We start from the raw sequence: 15273 nt of genomic DNA, 5'->3' as shown, positions 1-15273 counted from the left end.
GAAACCAACCGATCGCAAGAGGCAACTCTCAGTAGCCCAGAACCAAATTACAAGCACTAATATTTATGAAGTAAATCATTCAGGGAAACTTATGAATTTCTTCTCGGTATTTACTCGGCCCAGAGGGTATTGAACTTCCCCTAAGCTTGTGCTTATTAAAGAATACAAAGCATATATGCACTTCCACGTTCTGGTCTTTTATATACAAGTTTTTGGGATTACACTACCGAAGGATATGATCTTGATGTTATGCGCTGAGATAGTGACCCTCAATATCTTTAGTGATATTCACAGCAAACTCCAGGTAAGCATGTGGATCTGGAACGTCCTCATTTACTTTCTCATATTCCCGAGTCCATTTCACCAAGGTGCCCTTATCCTTTGCTGTTACCTGCATGGAGGACATGAAGCTTCTTGAAATGATTCATGACCTCTGCATCCAAAACCTTGGAAGTGATGGATATGTTTTTTTTCATCTGCTGATTTCCAGAGTCTCCGTGGCAGTCTTGGAAGTTCCTCCTAGCTTCAGTCCAAAATGAGGGGTTAATTAAACATATATAATTGGAATTAGGAAAAGATACCATAGGAGTGTGCAACGCAAAAGGTAAAATATGAGATTACTAGTTGTTAATTTGTTTTAAAATAATGTATGAAAAGTTAATTTGCTGCAGGAAAACGCTTCTTTTCACAACTCTCCTCTTTTATTTATTTTTATTGCAAAATTTATTCCATGATTGAGCAAACGTTTGATTCTAAGAAGGTTTCCACTTTCAATAAAGCCTGGTTTGTCATTCCGACATTAATTCAGGAAGTTCATATAATTAAGCACAGCAAGATGTTACATGGAGTACAGCAGTAGCCGGTAGATGTTGATGATATGGAGGTTATACGTATAGCAATCCCATTCCCAGGAGGACCCAAGCTAGGAAGCCTTCAGACCAAGTCAAGGATATAGGCCTTGTTGTTATGCCACTTATGCCTTGAGAAGGTAAGCATTCGATATCTTTACTCATATTACAAGGCTGAGGTAAGCATCTGGAGGCAGCAGACTCTCATTTGAATTCTCATATTCCAAAGTCCATTTCACCAGGCTGCAGTTATCCTTTGCAGTCACTCAAAGAGTGGAGAACTTCAAAAACCTCATATGAGGACCCTTCTTTTAATTTGTTATTATTATCTTCCACTGTGATAATAATTAAAAACAAGAAGGGCCATGTGCTGGGTGTATGATTGTGTTTGATTGAGGGTGGCATTGGAATAATGGTTAGCGTTGCGTTACCTATACAATAACTCCGGAGCTTGACATAGCCCACACTCTTCCAATCACCTTACGGAAGGTATGGTGCACTGTCCATATATGGGCACTCTATCTCTATCCTAGTGAATATCAAGGTTGGACAACGAATGTTTGTGATTGGTACTGAATTTTATGTGGCCGAAGATCTAATAAACAAAAAATCTGGCATAAGCTTTATATATATGGGAATTTAATTTTCTAATGATGTGGCGTTTTCAATAAAAGTTGGATAATGTGGTTGCACGCCAAAAAAAAAAAAAAAAAAAAAAGGGCCAAAAATGGTAATGTGATAGGCCAATGGCTTGATTTTGATTTTAATTTGCATGTGCAGAAGATTCTGAATGTGATCCCCCATTATGACGCACAAAATGGGGCATTTATTTACTGCATAGCTTCAGATAAATTTCAGTATTAAGGGAAGGAGTCTCTTCTTTTTTTTTAGGTACCACAATGGTAGCGATTTCTGTGACACTGATTTGATTTCTCCTACATGATTAGAAGCAACTGTTAGAATCCATATCTGATAATCTCGAATTGAGGCCCAAAATGTTTTTTTGAAGACATAATAAATGAAGCGTCCATTTGATCTTAAATCACAAAACCATATTGCATCCTAGATTGCTTTGAAGATTGGTAGGTTGATTAATAATTCTGTAATCTAAAGGCACCTACAAAGTCAGCTGCGACGCCCCAAACCCGGAGGTCAAGCCCTTCATGCTAGTTTCACGTATCAAATATTAGAATCCAACATGTGAACGACTTTAAGTAACAAATTTAAAACTAATTAAAATATCTCAATAATTAATTTAATTTTCTCAAATTCTTAAAAAAGAAGTTTAGAAATTATAATTGAATTCAATATGATAAATAATCCTAAAAATAAATCAATTCCAAAGTTGTTTCTAATAAAAATACTTTTCTTACCTCATCCCTCCTTATATCATATATAATTGAAAAGGAGAATAAAGAGAAAAGTGAACTCGATGGCTTAATGATAAAAGTTAGTGTAAGGAAGATCAATTATTATATATAATAAAATTTTGGAAAATACCACATCCTTATAAAAGCCCATTAACATGTAAGCTCATTTGATTCAATAATCAAATTCATTGTTTTTGAAAAATTAAGCACTTTCAATTTAAAGATAGAATTAAATAATACATTTTGCATACTCAATTCATATTAAAAAAGTTTTATCAACAAATATTTCACTTTGACTCGCTAGTAATAATATTGTGCCAAAATATTAAGACTAGTACTTGGTGGCTAGCCTTCTTTCTTCTTATTGGTGGACAAGACAATTTTCAATCAATGATATATCAAAGACTAATAACATCCTTAATGACTAAGGTTACATTACATCGTGTACTACTCCTAACAAGGGTAATAAAGGTTGACAACTTATCCTCTCTATTGACCAAGGTCACTAATAACTAGTTTTAAAAGGATATTTTTAAATCAATGTATATCAAGGCTAATAACATCGTTATTGGCTAACATTACATCGCATCGTTAACTACTCCTAACAAAGATAATGAAGGTTAACAATTCCTCTATTGATCAAGGTCACTAATAACTAGTTTTTGTTTATTATTATTCTTATTCTACTATCCTCATAATTAATATATAATAGAAATCCAAAGAGAAATTACATGTGAAGAACTTACCTTGAATTTTAAAATAAAACAAATGCAAAAAATTCTTCTTTTCTAACTCTTCAAATCAAAGTTCTCCGAGAACTTTGTATAGTTTTTTCCCCAGTTTACTTTTGTCCTTCATTTTTTGATAATGCGGAGAAACCAAAATGATATAAAAAATAGTGGGTGAATTTTAGAATTTTCTAACTTTTCGAATCAAAGTTCTCTACAAACCATTGTATAATTTTTTTCTCTCTAGTTTATCTTTTCATTTTTTTTATAACGCAGAGAAACCAAAATGAGAGAAAGATAATGGTTATCGAAACCAAAATTATTTCATTTATCTTTGTAAATATCCCTAAAATTTTCTTTTTAAAATTTTAAATTACATAGATATCTCTAAATTTAAAAGTTGGGATGGTACATACATATAAAGAGAGATATACTTATTAGATTTTAGTTAAATTATTTAGATTATGTGTAAAGTGGGATTTTGCCCTTTCAATGAATAAAACTTTAATTTGTAGAGACTGATTTTGACACATGTGACTAGAATGCAAGAATGTAGGCTTGTGGACTTACTCAAAGGCTCCTCATGATGGAGCCCATGGAAGTTTTCACTTAATTTATTTCCCCATGCATCATATAGTCTTCACATTACATGTAGTAATCCCATTACAAAAGACACAAAGCAACTCCCGGACAAGATAGCATACAATCAATCACACTCATGCACTAATATTATTGCACAAATAACCAAGGCAAACCTAGTTTATCTTCTCGGCATTAATCACCAAGTCCACACCTGGAATTTGCGTTTATTGAAAGATAGAGATCGTACGTAGATGGACTTCCAAGTTCCAAACTTTATTTACGAGCGAGATACTAGCAAAGGGTAGATATGGCCTTGGTGTTATGCATTGAGAAGGTGACTTTCGATATCTTTGGTAATATTAACTGCAAACTCTAGGTAGTTATGGGGATCTGGGCCACCCTCACTTGCCTTCTCATATTCGATGGTCCATATCACCAAACAGCCCTCCCCCTTTGGTATCGCTTGTGCGGTGAACTTGTAGCTCTTGTATTCTTTCAGCACCTCCCCATCCAAAACCTTGAACGTGATGGACCTGTTTTCTTCATCTATTGATTCACAGTCTCTTTAATACTCTGAGAATTCCCACATAGTTAAAACCAAAATGTGAGGTTAAACATAATTGAAATATGTTGAAGTTATTATTAGATGTCATGTACATTACTAAGAACCATCATAGTCACTAGCGGCCCAGACCTGATTGTAGTGCCAGCGAAAGCTTTGATGCCAACAATGTTAGTTCAAGAACACAAAGATAAAACAATCACACATACGGTACACGAGGTTTTAACGTGGTTCGGCCAACCATGCTTACGTCCACGGATGAGAGATAATGATTCCACTATACAATAGAGAATATTACAAATGATAGAACCAGATACAACTATTGGGTTCCCGAAACATCCCATGTTTCCCCACTCCTTGTATCTATACCTTACTACGAGCCATCTTGCTCCACCGGGTACCTCCCGTTCTTCCTCACATCTCTATCCACCTTGTATAGTCTCTACATGCCCATCTCCATCTCATAACTTTTTCCCCTCATGACCTAGAATATTTATAGAGATATTTCCAATAACCTTCCTTATTCTATAAGGAAGTCTAATATTACAATAATATATCAACCTAGAAATATTCTATATAATATTCTTTACAAAAAGGAATCTATACTAATTAGGAATTTGGGACACTTCCTAACAATCTCCACCTTGGACCAAATTTCATGAAGTTAATTTTTAATCTCTCCATGACCCAAACCTTTTTGTATCATATCATCACGAAAGAGCAATCGACTCCACCTTCAGTGAAAATTCCTTTTGTTTTCATCTTGCGTGCTTTGTGATCTTTTGCTCTTCCAGAAATCTTCAACCCAAGCTCTGATACCAGTTGTAGTGCCAGTGAAAGCTTTGATGCTAACCCTAATCCCTTCTGGCCACCTCTTATTCAGGCCATCATTCATTCCGGCCAAATCTCTCTGGCCATCTCTCAATCCGACCATCTCTCATTCCGGTCATCAGTCCCTGTTCTCAGAGCCAAGGGAGAAAACACTTTCCGGTCGGTCGAATCGTCGTCAGAAAAACATTCACCGCCGGCGACTTTTCCGGCGACGGTTTTTTTCACACCGCAAGGAGCGTCTGGAGGAGATCTACAACTTTTCCCAAAACACCGGAGCCAGAAAACCATCAACGCGCCACCCACGCGCGTTTTTCCGGCCGGCGACTGCACCTCACGCGCCGGCGCGTGAGGGCGCGTGAGCCACTTTCCGGCGACGCGCTTCCTACTCCAAGCTCGCCTGACGCCGACCAGCCACCCTACGTACCTGTTTCTGCCATCCAAGCCCTGCACGTGCCTCTTTTGGGGTCTTTTTGCCTCTGCGAGCCCTCTGATCAGCTTTTCCGACGTCCTCCGGCTATTTTTCCTCAACTCCAATCCCTGCACGTGCCTTGGGAAGTGTTCTTCTACCTTTCCGGTCCATGACGAAATACGGAATGGCATCATCACAAGTATCCAGCGTCACGTCACCAGAATTAGGAGGCAGATCTGAAATTCCAAACCTTGGTGGCAATGATTCCTCTCCTATTCTCATCACAGGACACAAATTAAATGGTCATAACTACTTACAGTGGTCACAATCTGTGTTGCTGTTCATTTGCGGTAAAGGAAATGATGAGTACCTCACTGGAGAAGCAGTCATGCCAGAAACTACAGAACCGGGTTTCAGGAAGTGGAAGATTGAAAACAGCATGATCATGTCATGGCTTATCAATTCCATGAACAATGACATAGGTGAAAATTTCTTGCTGTTTAGGACTGCAAAGGACATATGGGATGCAGCCAAAGAAACTTACTCAAGTTCTGAAAATATTTCAGAACTTTTTCAGGTTGAATCGGCCCTACATGACTTCCGCCAAGGAGAGCAGACAGTTACTCAGTATTACAACACACTCACAAGGTATTGGCAGCACCTTGACTTATTCGAGACTCACTCATGGAAATGTCCTGATGATGCAGCAACATACAGGAAAATTGTGGAACAAAAGAGACTGTTCAAGTTTTTCCTAGGACTAAACAGGGAATTGGATGATGTTAGAGGCCGAATCATGGGCATTAAACCCCTGCCAAGTCTCAGGGAGGCTTTTTCAGAGGTTATGCGTGAAGAAAGTAGAAAGAAAGTGATGATGGGATCCAAAGAGCAACCTGCCCCAACATTGGATGCCTCTGCCCTTGCGGCTCGGTCATTTAATAGTAGTGGTGGAGATCGTCAGAAACGGGATAGGCCTTGGTGTGATTATTGTAAGAAACCAGCCCATTATAAGGAGACTTGCTGGAAGCTTCATGGCAAACCGGCTGATTGGAAACCAAAGCCACGGTCTGACAGAGATGGCAGAGCACACGTGGCTGCCAACTCTGAGAGCACATCTGTTCCCGAGTCGAGTCCATTCAACAAAGAGCAGATGGAGATGCTACAGAAACTATTAAGCCAAGTTGGCAGTGGCAGTACTACCGGTGTAGCCTTCACTGCTAATCGAGGAGGAATGAAGTCGTGGATAGTGGACACAGGTGCTTCTGATCACATGACAGGAGATGCTACCATTCTTCAAAATTACAAGCCAAGTAATGGTCATTCATCCGTCCATATTGCTGATGGTTCAAAGTCAAAAATTGCCGGGACAGGTTCTATAAAACTTACTAAAGACTTATATCTTGACTCTGTTCTCCATGTTCCAAACTTGGATTGTAATCTTTTGTCCATTAGCAAATTGGCCCGTGATCTCCAATGTGTTACTAAATTTTATCCAAACTTGTGTGTTTTTCAGGACTTGAAATCGAGGAAGATGATTGGCAATGCTGAACTGTGTTCCGGGCTCTACCTCCTCTCATGTGGCCAATTCTCAAACCAAGTCTCTCAAGCAAGTTGCGTACAGTCTCAGAGTATGTTAGAGTCTTTCAATTCTGTGTCAAATTCTAAGGTCAATAAAGATAGTGAGATTATAATGTTACACTATCGCCTTGGTCATCCTAGCTTTGTTTACCTTGCAAAATTGTTTCCCAAATTATTTATCAATAAAAATCCAGCATCTTATCATTGTGAAATTTGTCAGTTTGCAAAGCATACTCGAACAGTCTATCCTCAAATCCCATACAAACCTTCGACTGTTTTCTCTCTAGTACATAGTGATGTGTGGGGTCCCTCCCGGATAAAAAATATTTCTGGCACTCGATGGTTTGTGACATTCGTTGATGATCATACACGGGTAACATGGGTTTTCCTTATGAAAGAAAAGTCAGAGGTCGGGCACATTTTTCAAACATTCCATCTTATGGTTCAAAATCAATTCAATTCCAAAATTCAAGTCCTCAAGTCAGATAATGCAAAGGAATACTTTACTAGTAGTCTCAGTACTTATCTTCAAAATCACGGCATTATCCACATAAGTTCTTACGTTGACACCCCACAACAAAATGGGGTGGCTGAACGCAAAAATAGACATCTCTTGGAGGTTGCCCGGTGCCTTATGTTTTCCTCTAATGTTCCAAACTATTTCTGGGGGGAAGCTATTCTCACAGCTACTTATTTGATTAACTGTATGCCATCCAGAGTGCTTACCTTTCAATCCCCACGTCAACTTTTCTTAAAACAATTTCCTCACACCCGTGCAGCCTCTTTTGATTTACCACTCAAAGTATTTGGTTGCACGGCATTCGTTCATGTGTATCCTCAAAATCGTAGCAAATTTGCTCCTCGAGCGAATAAGTGCATTTTCCTAGGGTATTCTCCAACCCAAAAAGGGTACAAATGCTATTCTCCAACCAACAAAAGATTTTACACCACCATGGACGTCTCTTTCTTTGAACATATCTTCTTCTATCCCAAATCTCATGTTCAGGGGGAGAGCATGAATGAACATCAAGTCTGGGAGTCTCTTCTTGAGGGTGTACCTTCTTTTCACTCAGAGTCACCAAATCCTTTCCAATTCGCGCCCACTGAGTTGTCCACACCCATACCGTCATCAGTCCAGCCATCTCCTGTGACCATCCAGTCTCCCATGCCTATTTAACCTATAGCCCCACAACTTGCTAATGAGAACTTACAAGTTTACATCAGGAGGAGGAAAAGACAGGAATTAGAGCACGGATCACAGTCAACATGTGGCCAATATATTGACTCCAATTCAAGTCTTCCTGAAGAGAACATAGGTGAGGATAGGGCTGGAGAGGTGTTAATTCCCAGCATTGATGATTCTACTCTGCCGATTGCATTGAGGAAGGGTGTTAGGAGATGTACAGATCACCCAATTGGGAATTATGTTACATATGAAGGGCTATCACCATCTTACAGAGCATTTGCTACTTCTCTTGATGATACTCAGGTTCCCAACACAATACAAGAGGCATTAAAAATTTCAGAATGGAAGAAGGCAGTACAAGATGAGATTGATGCACTTGAGAAGAATGGGACGTGGACTATCACAGATTTGCCGGTTGGGAAAAGGCCCGTGGGGTGCAAGTGGATTTTCACCATAAAATACAAAGCAGATGGATCAGTCGAGAGATTCAAGGCTCGTTTGGTAGCTAGAGGGTTTACACAATCCTATGGGATAGACTATCAGGAGACTTTTGCTCCTGTTGCAAAACTGAACACTATCAGGATTCTTCTCTCATTGGCTGTCAATCAAGATTGGTGCTTGCAACAACTGGACATAAAAAATGTGTTTCTAAATGGTGACCTAGAAGAGGAAGTCTACATGGAAATACCACCTGGTTTCGAAGGAAGTATGGCAAAGAATCAGGTTTGCAAACTCCAAAAATCCTTGTACGGCCTTAAACAATCTCCTCGAGCCTGGTTTGATAGATTCACAAAAGCAGTCCTGAAGTTGGGCTACAAACAAGGTCAGGCTGATCATACTCTATTTGTCAAGAAGTCTCATGCCGGGAAAATGACCATATTGATAGTCTATGTTGATGATATTATTCTATCTAGGAATGATATGGAGGAATTACAGAATTTGAAGAAGTATTTGTCAAAGGAGTTTGAAGTTAAAGACCTTGGAAATTTGAAATATTTCCTTGGTATGGAAGTGGCTAGATCAAGGAAGGGAATTGTAGTCTCTCAAAGAAAATACATACTCGATCTTCTTAAGGAGACCGGTATGCTTGGATGCAAACCAATTGATACTCCTATGGATAGTCAGAAGAAACTTGGTATCGAGAAAGAAAGTACACCGGTAGACAGTGGGAGATATCAACGACTCGTCGGGCGCTTGATTTATCTTTCACACACTCGGCCAGATATTGGCTTTGCAGTGAGTGCTGTAAGTCAATTCATGCACAGCCCCACTGAGGAACACATGGAAGCAGTCTACAGGATTCTTAGATATTTAAAAATGACACCAGGGAAAGGTCTATTCTTCAGAAAGACAGAGAACCGTGACACTGAAGTATACTCAGATGCGGATTGGGCAGGAAACATCATTGACAGGCGGTCCACTTCTGGATATTGTTCTTTTGTCTGGGGAAATCTTGTTACCTGGAGGAGTAAGAAGCAATCAGTTGTAGCCAGAAGTAGTGCAGAAGCTGAGTACAGAGCTCTTGCACAGGGAATCTGTGAAGGGATTTGGATAAAAAGGGTTCTTAGTGAACTGGGGCAAACGAGTTCATCTCCAATTCTGATGATGTGTGATAATCAGGCAACTATAAGCATAGCAAAGAACCCCGTGCATCATGACAGGACCAAGCACGTTGAGATTGACAGACACTTTATCACAGAGAAGGTGACTAGTGAGACGGTTAGATTGAACTATGTTCCTACCAAGCACCAAACTGCAGACATCCTCACCAAAGCTTTACCTAGGCCTAACTTTGAAGACTTAACTTGCAAGCTGGGATTATATGATATATATTCTCCAGCTTGAGGGGGAGTGTTGAAATTTGGCATTCAAAGTTAGGGTTTTTTAATTTAGGAAAGTATTTTAGGAATAAAAAAGGAGAGATCATTTAGGATGATTCAGTTTCCTAATTTTAGGAGAGAATCAAGCTAGATTGATTTTTCCTTATTCAGTCATTTGTGTATATATATGTGTATGGTGTGTACCTAAAGTATCAATAAAGGAATTCAGAAATTCTTCATGGTCCACTTCTTAAAAGTTTCAAATACATTAGATTTATTTTTCAAAAAATAAACTCATACCTTTCTACTTGAGTCATCAATAAAAGTGATGTAGTACCTTGAACCTCCTAGGGATGCAACCGGAGAAGGCCCCCACAAATTAGTGTGTACTAGTTCCAATTTTTCAGCCTTCGGTGTCCTGCCAGTTTTCAAGAAGCTTACCTTTTTTTGTTTTCCTAAGATGCAACTTTCACACATGTCAAAATCAATGGATTTCAATTCTGGTAGTTTTCCTTTTGACAACAGCATCTTCATCCCTTTCTCACTCATGTGACCAAGTCTACGATGCCATAGGCTTGTATCAGTACTTGCATCAGCAACTGCAATTGTGTCTCTTGGACATGAGGTCATATACAAAGTACCAGTCTTCTTTCCACGAGCCAATACCCTAGCTCCCTTTGTAACCTTCCAAGTACCACCAACAAATAGTATTGCATGTCCTTCATCATCAAGTTGTCCAACAGAAATTAGATTCCTCCTCAGGTCAGGAATATGTCGAACCTTCTCCAGTAACCAAACAGACCCATTGGGCAACGATATCCGGACGTCTCCCAGACCCACAACATCCAAGGCTGAACCATCAGCCAAATACACCTTACCAAAATCACCTGCAATATAATTCTGTATGATTTCTCGGTGTGAAGTGGTATGAAACGAAGCTCCTGAATCCAAAACCCAATCATTAAGTGGACTGTCCATTGCAAGAAGTAATGCATCATGTACCTCTTCTGTTACAACATTAGCATAATCATCTTCATTCTTCTTCTTAGGGCTTTTGCATTGCCTTTTAAAGTGACCTGTTTTTCCACAATTCCAGCATTGTACTTGTTGGTCTGATCTAGATTTGCTTCTGTTCCGATTAGAATTTCTGGAATTTGATCTACCCCGATTTGAATATCTGTCATTACCTTTGCCTCTTGTCTCAAGGTTTAGGGCAGAACCAGATCCTGAGGTTTCACCTGCATCTCTTCGGCGAATCTCCTCAGCCAGAATTAAATCTCGTATATCATTGTACTTGAGCTTTTCCTTTCCTGTAGAATTGCTTACTGCCATCCTCATTGCCTCCCAACTGTTTGGCAAAGAAGCCAAGACGATCAGAGCACGAATCTCATCATCAAAATCAATTTCTACAGACGACAATTGATTTGTGATTGTATTAAATTCATTCAGATGTTGTGCTACTGATGCATTCTCTGTCATCTTCAAATTGAACAACTTCTTCATCAGATGCACCTTATTGTTTGCGGACGGCTTTTCATACATACCGGACAAAGCCTTCATCAAATCTGCTGTGGTCTTCTCCTTTACAACATTATGTGCAACAGACCTAGACAGAGTTAACCTAATAACTCCTAGAACCTGTCTGTCAAGAAGCGCCCATTCCTCAGCCTTCATACTCTCAGGTTTTGTCCCCAAAAGAGGCAGATGCAATTTCCTCCCATAGAGATAATCTTCAATCTGCATCCTCCAATACGCAAAGTCTGTGCCATCAAACTTTTCTATTCCAGACGCCTTTCCTGCTTCCTCTGCCATTGCTCCCACTCAAACCTAACCCTAGGCTCTGATACCAGTTGTAGGGAATTAAACCGAATTCCCAACCCGTGAGAAACAAAATTAAAGAAAACACACGCCAAAGAAAAGATAATCACACGCACAAGACAGTATTTACGTGGTTCGGCAATTTGCCTACGTCCACGGAGTTGCAGGGATATCACTATTATCAAGGAAGAATTCAGAGTACAACATGGCGGCTACAATATTCTCTCTATATATATAACACGACAACCCCACCACACTAAAAAAACCCTAATCATAAAGGGTGGTTCCACAATGGGCTAAACGGCCCAACAGGCCTCAATAAATCTCCCATTAAAAAAGCCATGCAATATTATTCGGGTCGGGTCGTCAAATTGGATCAAACAAAACTAGGCTCCACAAAGCCCAACAAATCTCCCACTTGGAGACTAGTCCAATCACCAACATCAAACCGCTATCCTCCAAGAAACAATCCCTCATCCCTACAACTCATCCTCCTGTCCTCAAGCTAGAAGACCAATTGAAGCTGCGCACAGCTTCAACTTCTCAATAGTGACACCCTTAGTCAACATGTCTGCAGGGTTCTTAGATCCACAAATCTTCTCAAGTATTACCAGTTTATCCTCAACAAGATAACGGATAAAGTGGTATTTTGTTTGTATATGTTTCGACTTTGAATGAAAAGCCGAATTTTTGGCAAGAAAAATTGCACTCTGACTGTCACTGTGTAGAATGCCCATCTCCTGCTTCTTACCCAATTCATCTAAGAAACCATGTAGCCAAATCATCTCCTTTCCAACTTCAGTTGCTGCAACATACTCAGCTTCTGTAGTAGACAAAGTAACAATCTTCTGTAGATTTGAAACCCATGATATAGCTGTACCACCTAGAGTAAAAACAAACCCAGTAGTACTCTTTCTACTATCAATATCACCAGCAAAATCAGCATCTACATAACCCTGCAATTTCAAACTTGCACCTGTGAAGCAAAGACATGTATCTAATGAACCCTTCAGATATCTTAGAATCCACTTGACTGCCTCCCAATGCTGCTTTCCAGGCCTACTCATGAATCTGCTCACAACTCCCACTGCATGTGCAATGTCTGGCCTTGTACACACCATAGCATACATCAAGCTGCCAATAGCTGAGGCATAGGGCACCTTGCTCATATGGTCCCTTTCTTCTTCTGTCTTCGGTGACTGTTCTTTGCTTAGTTTGAAATGGCTCCCCAAGGGTGTGCTCACTGGTTTAGCTTCATTCATGTTGAACCTGCTGAGAACTTTCTTCACATACTCTGATTGTGAAAGCTTCAATGTACCATTAGCCTTATCTCTAATGATTCTCATACCAAGGATTTGCTTTGCAGCTCCCAAATCCTTCATTGCAAATTGTTTGGACAATTGCTTCTTCAGATTATTAATCTTCTCAATGTCAGACCCTGCAATAAGCATATCATCCACATACAACAGTAATATGATGTAAGAATTGTCAAAAGACTTAACATAGCAACAGTGATCAGCTTCACATCTCTTGAACCCAATTCTATGCATAAAACTGTCAAACTTCTTGTACCACTGTCTAGGAGCTTGTTTAAGGCCATACAAGCTTTTTCTCAGTTTGCAGACTAGATTCTCTTGTCCCTGAACAATGAACCCTTTTGGCTGAATCATGTAAAGGTCTTCCTCCAAGTCACCATGAAGGAATGCTGTCTTCACATCTAACTGCTCAAGATGTAAGTTTTCTGCAGCCACCATTCCTAGTATAAGTCTGATTGTTGACATTTTCACAACTGGAGAAAATATCTCTGTGTAGTCAATGCCCTCCTTCTGCTGGAACCCTTTAACAACTAATTTGGCCTTGTAACGTTTACTACCATCTTGCTCCACCGGGTACCTCCCGTTCTTCCTCACATCTCTATCCACCTTGTATAGTCTCTACATGCCCATCTCCATCTCATAACTTTTTCCCCTCATGACCTAGAATATTTATAGAGATATTTCCAATAACCTTCCTTATTCTATAAGGAAGTCTAATATTACAATAATATATCAACCTAGAAATATTCTATATAATATTCTTTACAAAAAGGAATCTATACTAATTAGGAATTTGGGACACTTCCTAACAATCTCCACCTTGGACCAAATTTCATGAAGTTAATTTTTAATCTCTCCATGACCCAAACCTTTTTGTATCATATCACCACGAAAAAGCAATCGACTCCACCTTCAGTGAAAATTCCTTTTGTTTTCATCTTGTGTGCTTTGTGATCTTTTGCTCTTCCAGAAATCTTCAACCCAAGCTCTGATACCAGTTGTAGTGTCAGCGAAAGCTTTGATGCCAACAATGTTAGTTCAAGAACACAAAGATAAAACAATCACACATACGGTACACGAGGTTTTAACGTGGTTCGGCCAACCATGCTTACGTCCACGGATGAGAGATAATGATTCCACTATACAATAGAGAATATTACAGAGGATAGAACCAGATACAACTATTGGGTTCCCGAAACATCCCATGTTTCCCCACTCCTTGTATCTATACCTTACTACGAGCCATCTTGCTCCACCGGGTACCTCCCGTTATTCCTCACATCTCTATCCACCTTGTATAGTCTCTACATGCCCATCTCCATCTCATAACTTTTTCCCCTCATGACCTAGAATATTTATAGAGATATTTCCAATAACCTTCCTTATTCTATAAGGAAGTCTAATATTACAATAATATATCAACCTAGAAATATTCTATATAATATTCTTTACAAAAATGAATCTATACTAATTAGGAATTTGGGACATTTCCTAACACTGATCACTTCTTTGCAAGAAAAAAAAATGTACAAAGACGCATGCGTTTATTATTCTAAAAGAATAATTGAAAGGTGAAGAAAACAACAATGAAATGAAACAAAAACATCAAAAATTATTTTAATTAACAGAATATAACGCTAGTGTTTTGGGGTTCTTAGTTTGAGTTGCATGTCATACCAATGGTGTAACTCCAATGCTTGACGGAGCCCTGAGTCTCCCAGTCACCTTCATGTACCTCGATTTTGCGTATTTTATCGGAGCAGATATTAGGAAGGTGGTGTGCTTGGCTCTTGAAGAGTTTAAAGAACTTATCAGCAGATGCTTTGATCTTTGTTTCAGTCTCCACTTTAGCAATTAGAGCCATGTTTTTCTGATAATAACACTAGCTGGATTGATAAAACTAACTACAAATGATTCAAACAGAAGACTGTGACGAGAGGAAGTAGATAACCTTGTCCTTATATATAAAAGAATGAATTAGGCAAAGCTCCTTCCCGATACCCACTTTGGTAAAAATTGCAATGATTCCGAAGTACTTGCTTAGGTAATTACTACGTACGTTGCCTGTAATCTTGGGCAATGTGCTTTAGAGGGAGGATTCAATCGGTCTTAGGTTGGCTGGATGAAACATTCTGGTGTGAAAAAACATGGTTTTGAGAATTTTGAATTTTAAGTTAAGCTTTTATTCATCTCCCAACGCCTTAATTGTATTTTTTTTCCCATGG

General features: G+C 39.2%; 1 protein-coding gene across 1 annotated transcript; it reads right to left on the bottom strand.

Annotated features, from left to right (window-relative positions):
* Positions 1-247: 247 nt before the first annotated feature.
* On the bottom strand, positions 248-14963 carry LOC117914819 (MLP-like protein 34). The gene is made up of 3 exons (XM_034830308.1): positions 14726-14963; positions 3938-4089; positions 248-391 (listed from the first exon to the last, which is right to left on the bottom strand). Exons 1-3 carry the CDS (start codon positions 14910-14912, stop codon positions 248-250), a joined length of 483 nt encoding a protein of 160 aa, XP_034686199.1. The 5' UTR covers positions 14913-14963.
* Positions 14964-15273: the final 310 nt, after the last annotated feature.

Source organism: Vitis riparia, chromosome 1, assembly GCF_004353265.1.
Source record: "Vitis riparia cultivar Riparia Gloire de Montpellier isolate 1030 chromosome 1, EGFV_Vit.rip_1.0, whole genome shotgun sequence".
NCBI classification, from domain to species: Eukaryota; Viridiplantae; Streptophyta; class Magnoliopsida; order Vitales; family Vitaceae; genus Vitis; species Vitis riparia.
This window is presented reverse-complemented; position numbering and strand designations above follow the sequence as displayed.

Excerpts from the sequence above, each read along its gene's own strand:
- LOC117914819 (XM_034830308.1), bottom strand. The coding sequence starts at position 14,912 with ATGGCTCTAATTGCTAAAGTGGAGACTGAAACAAAGATCAAAGCATCT. Across the intron at positions 4,090-14,725 it reads GCATTGGAGTTACACCATTG|ACTGTGAATCAATAGATGAA; the intron begins GTATGACATGCA and ends AGTATTAAAGAG. Across the intron at positions 392-3,937 it reads GGACCATCGAATATGAGAAG|GTAACAGCAAAGGATAAGGG; the intron begins GCAAGTGAGGGT and ends TCCTCCATGCAG.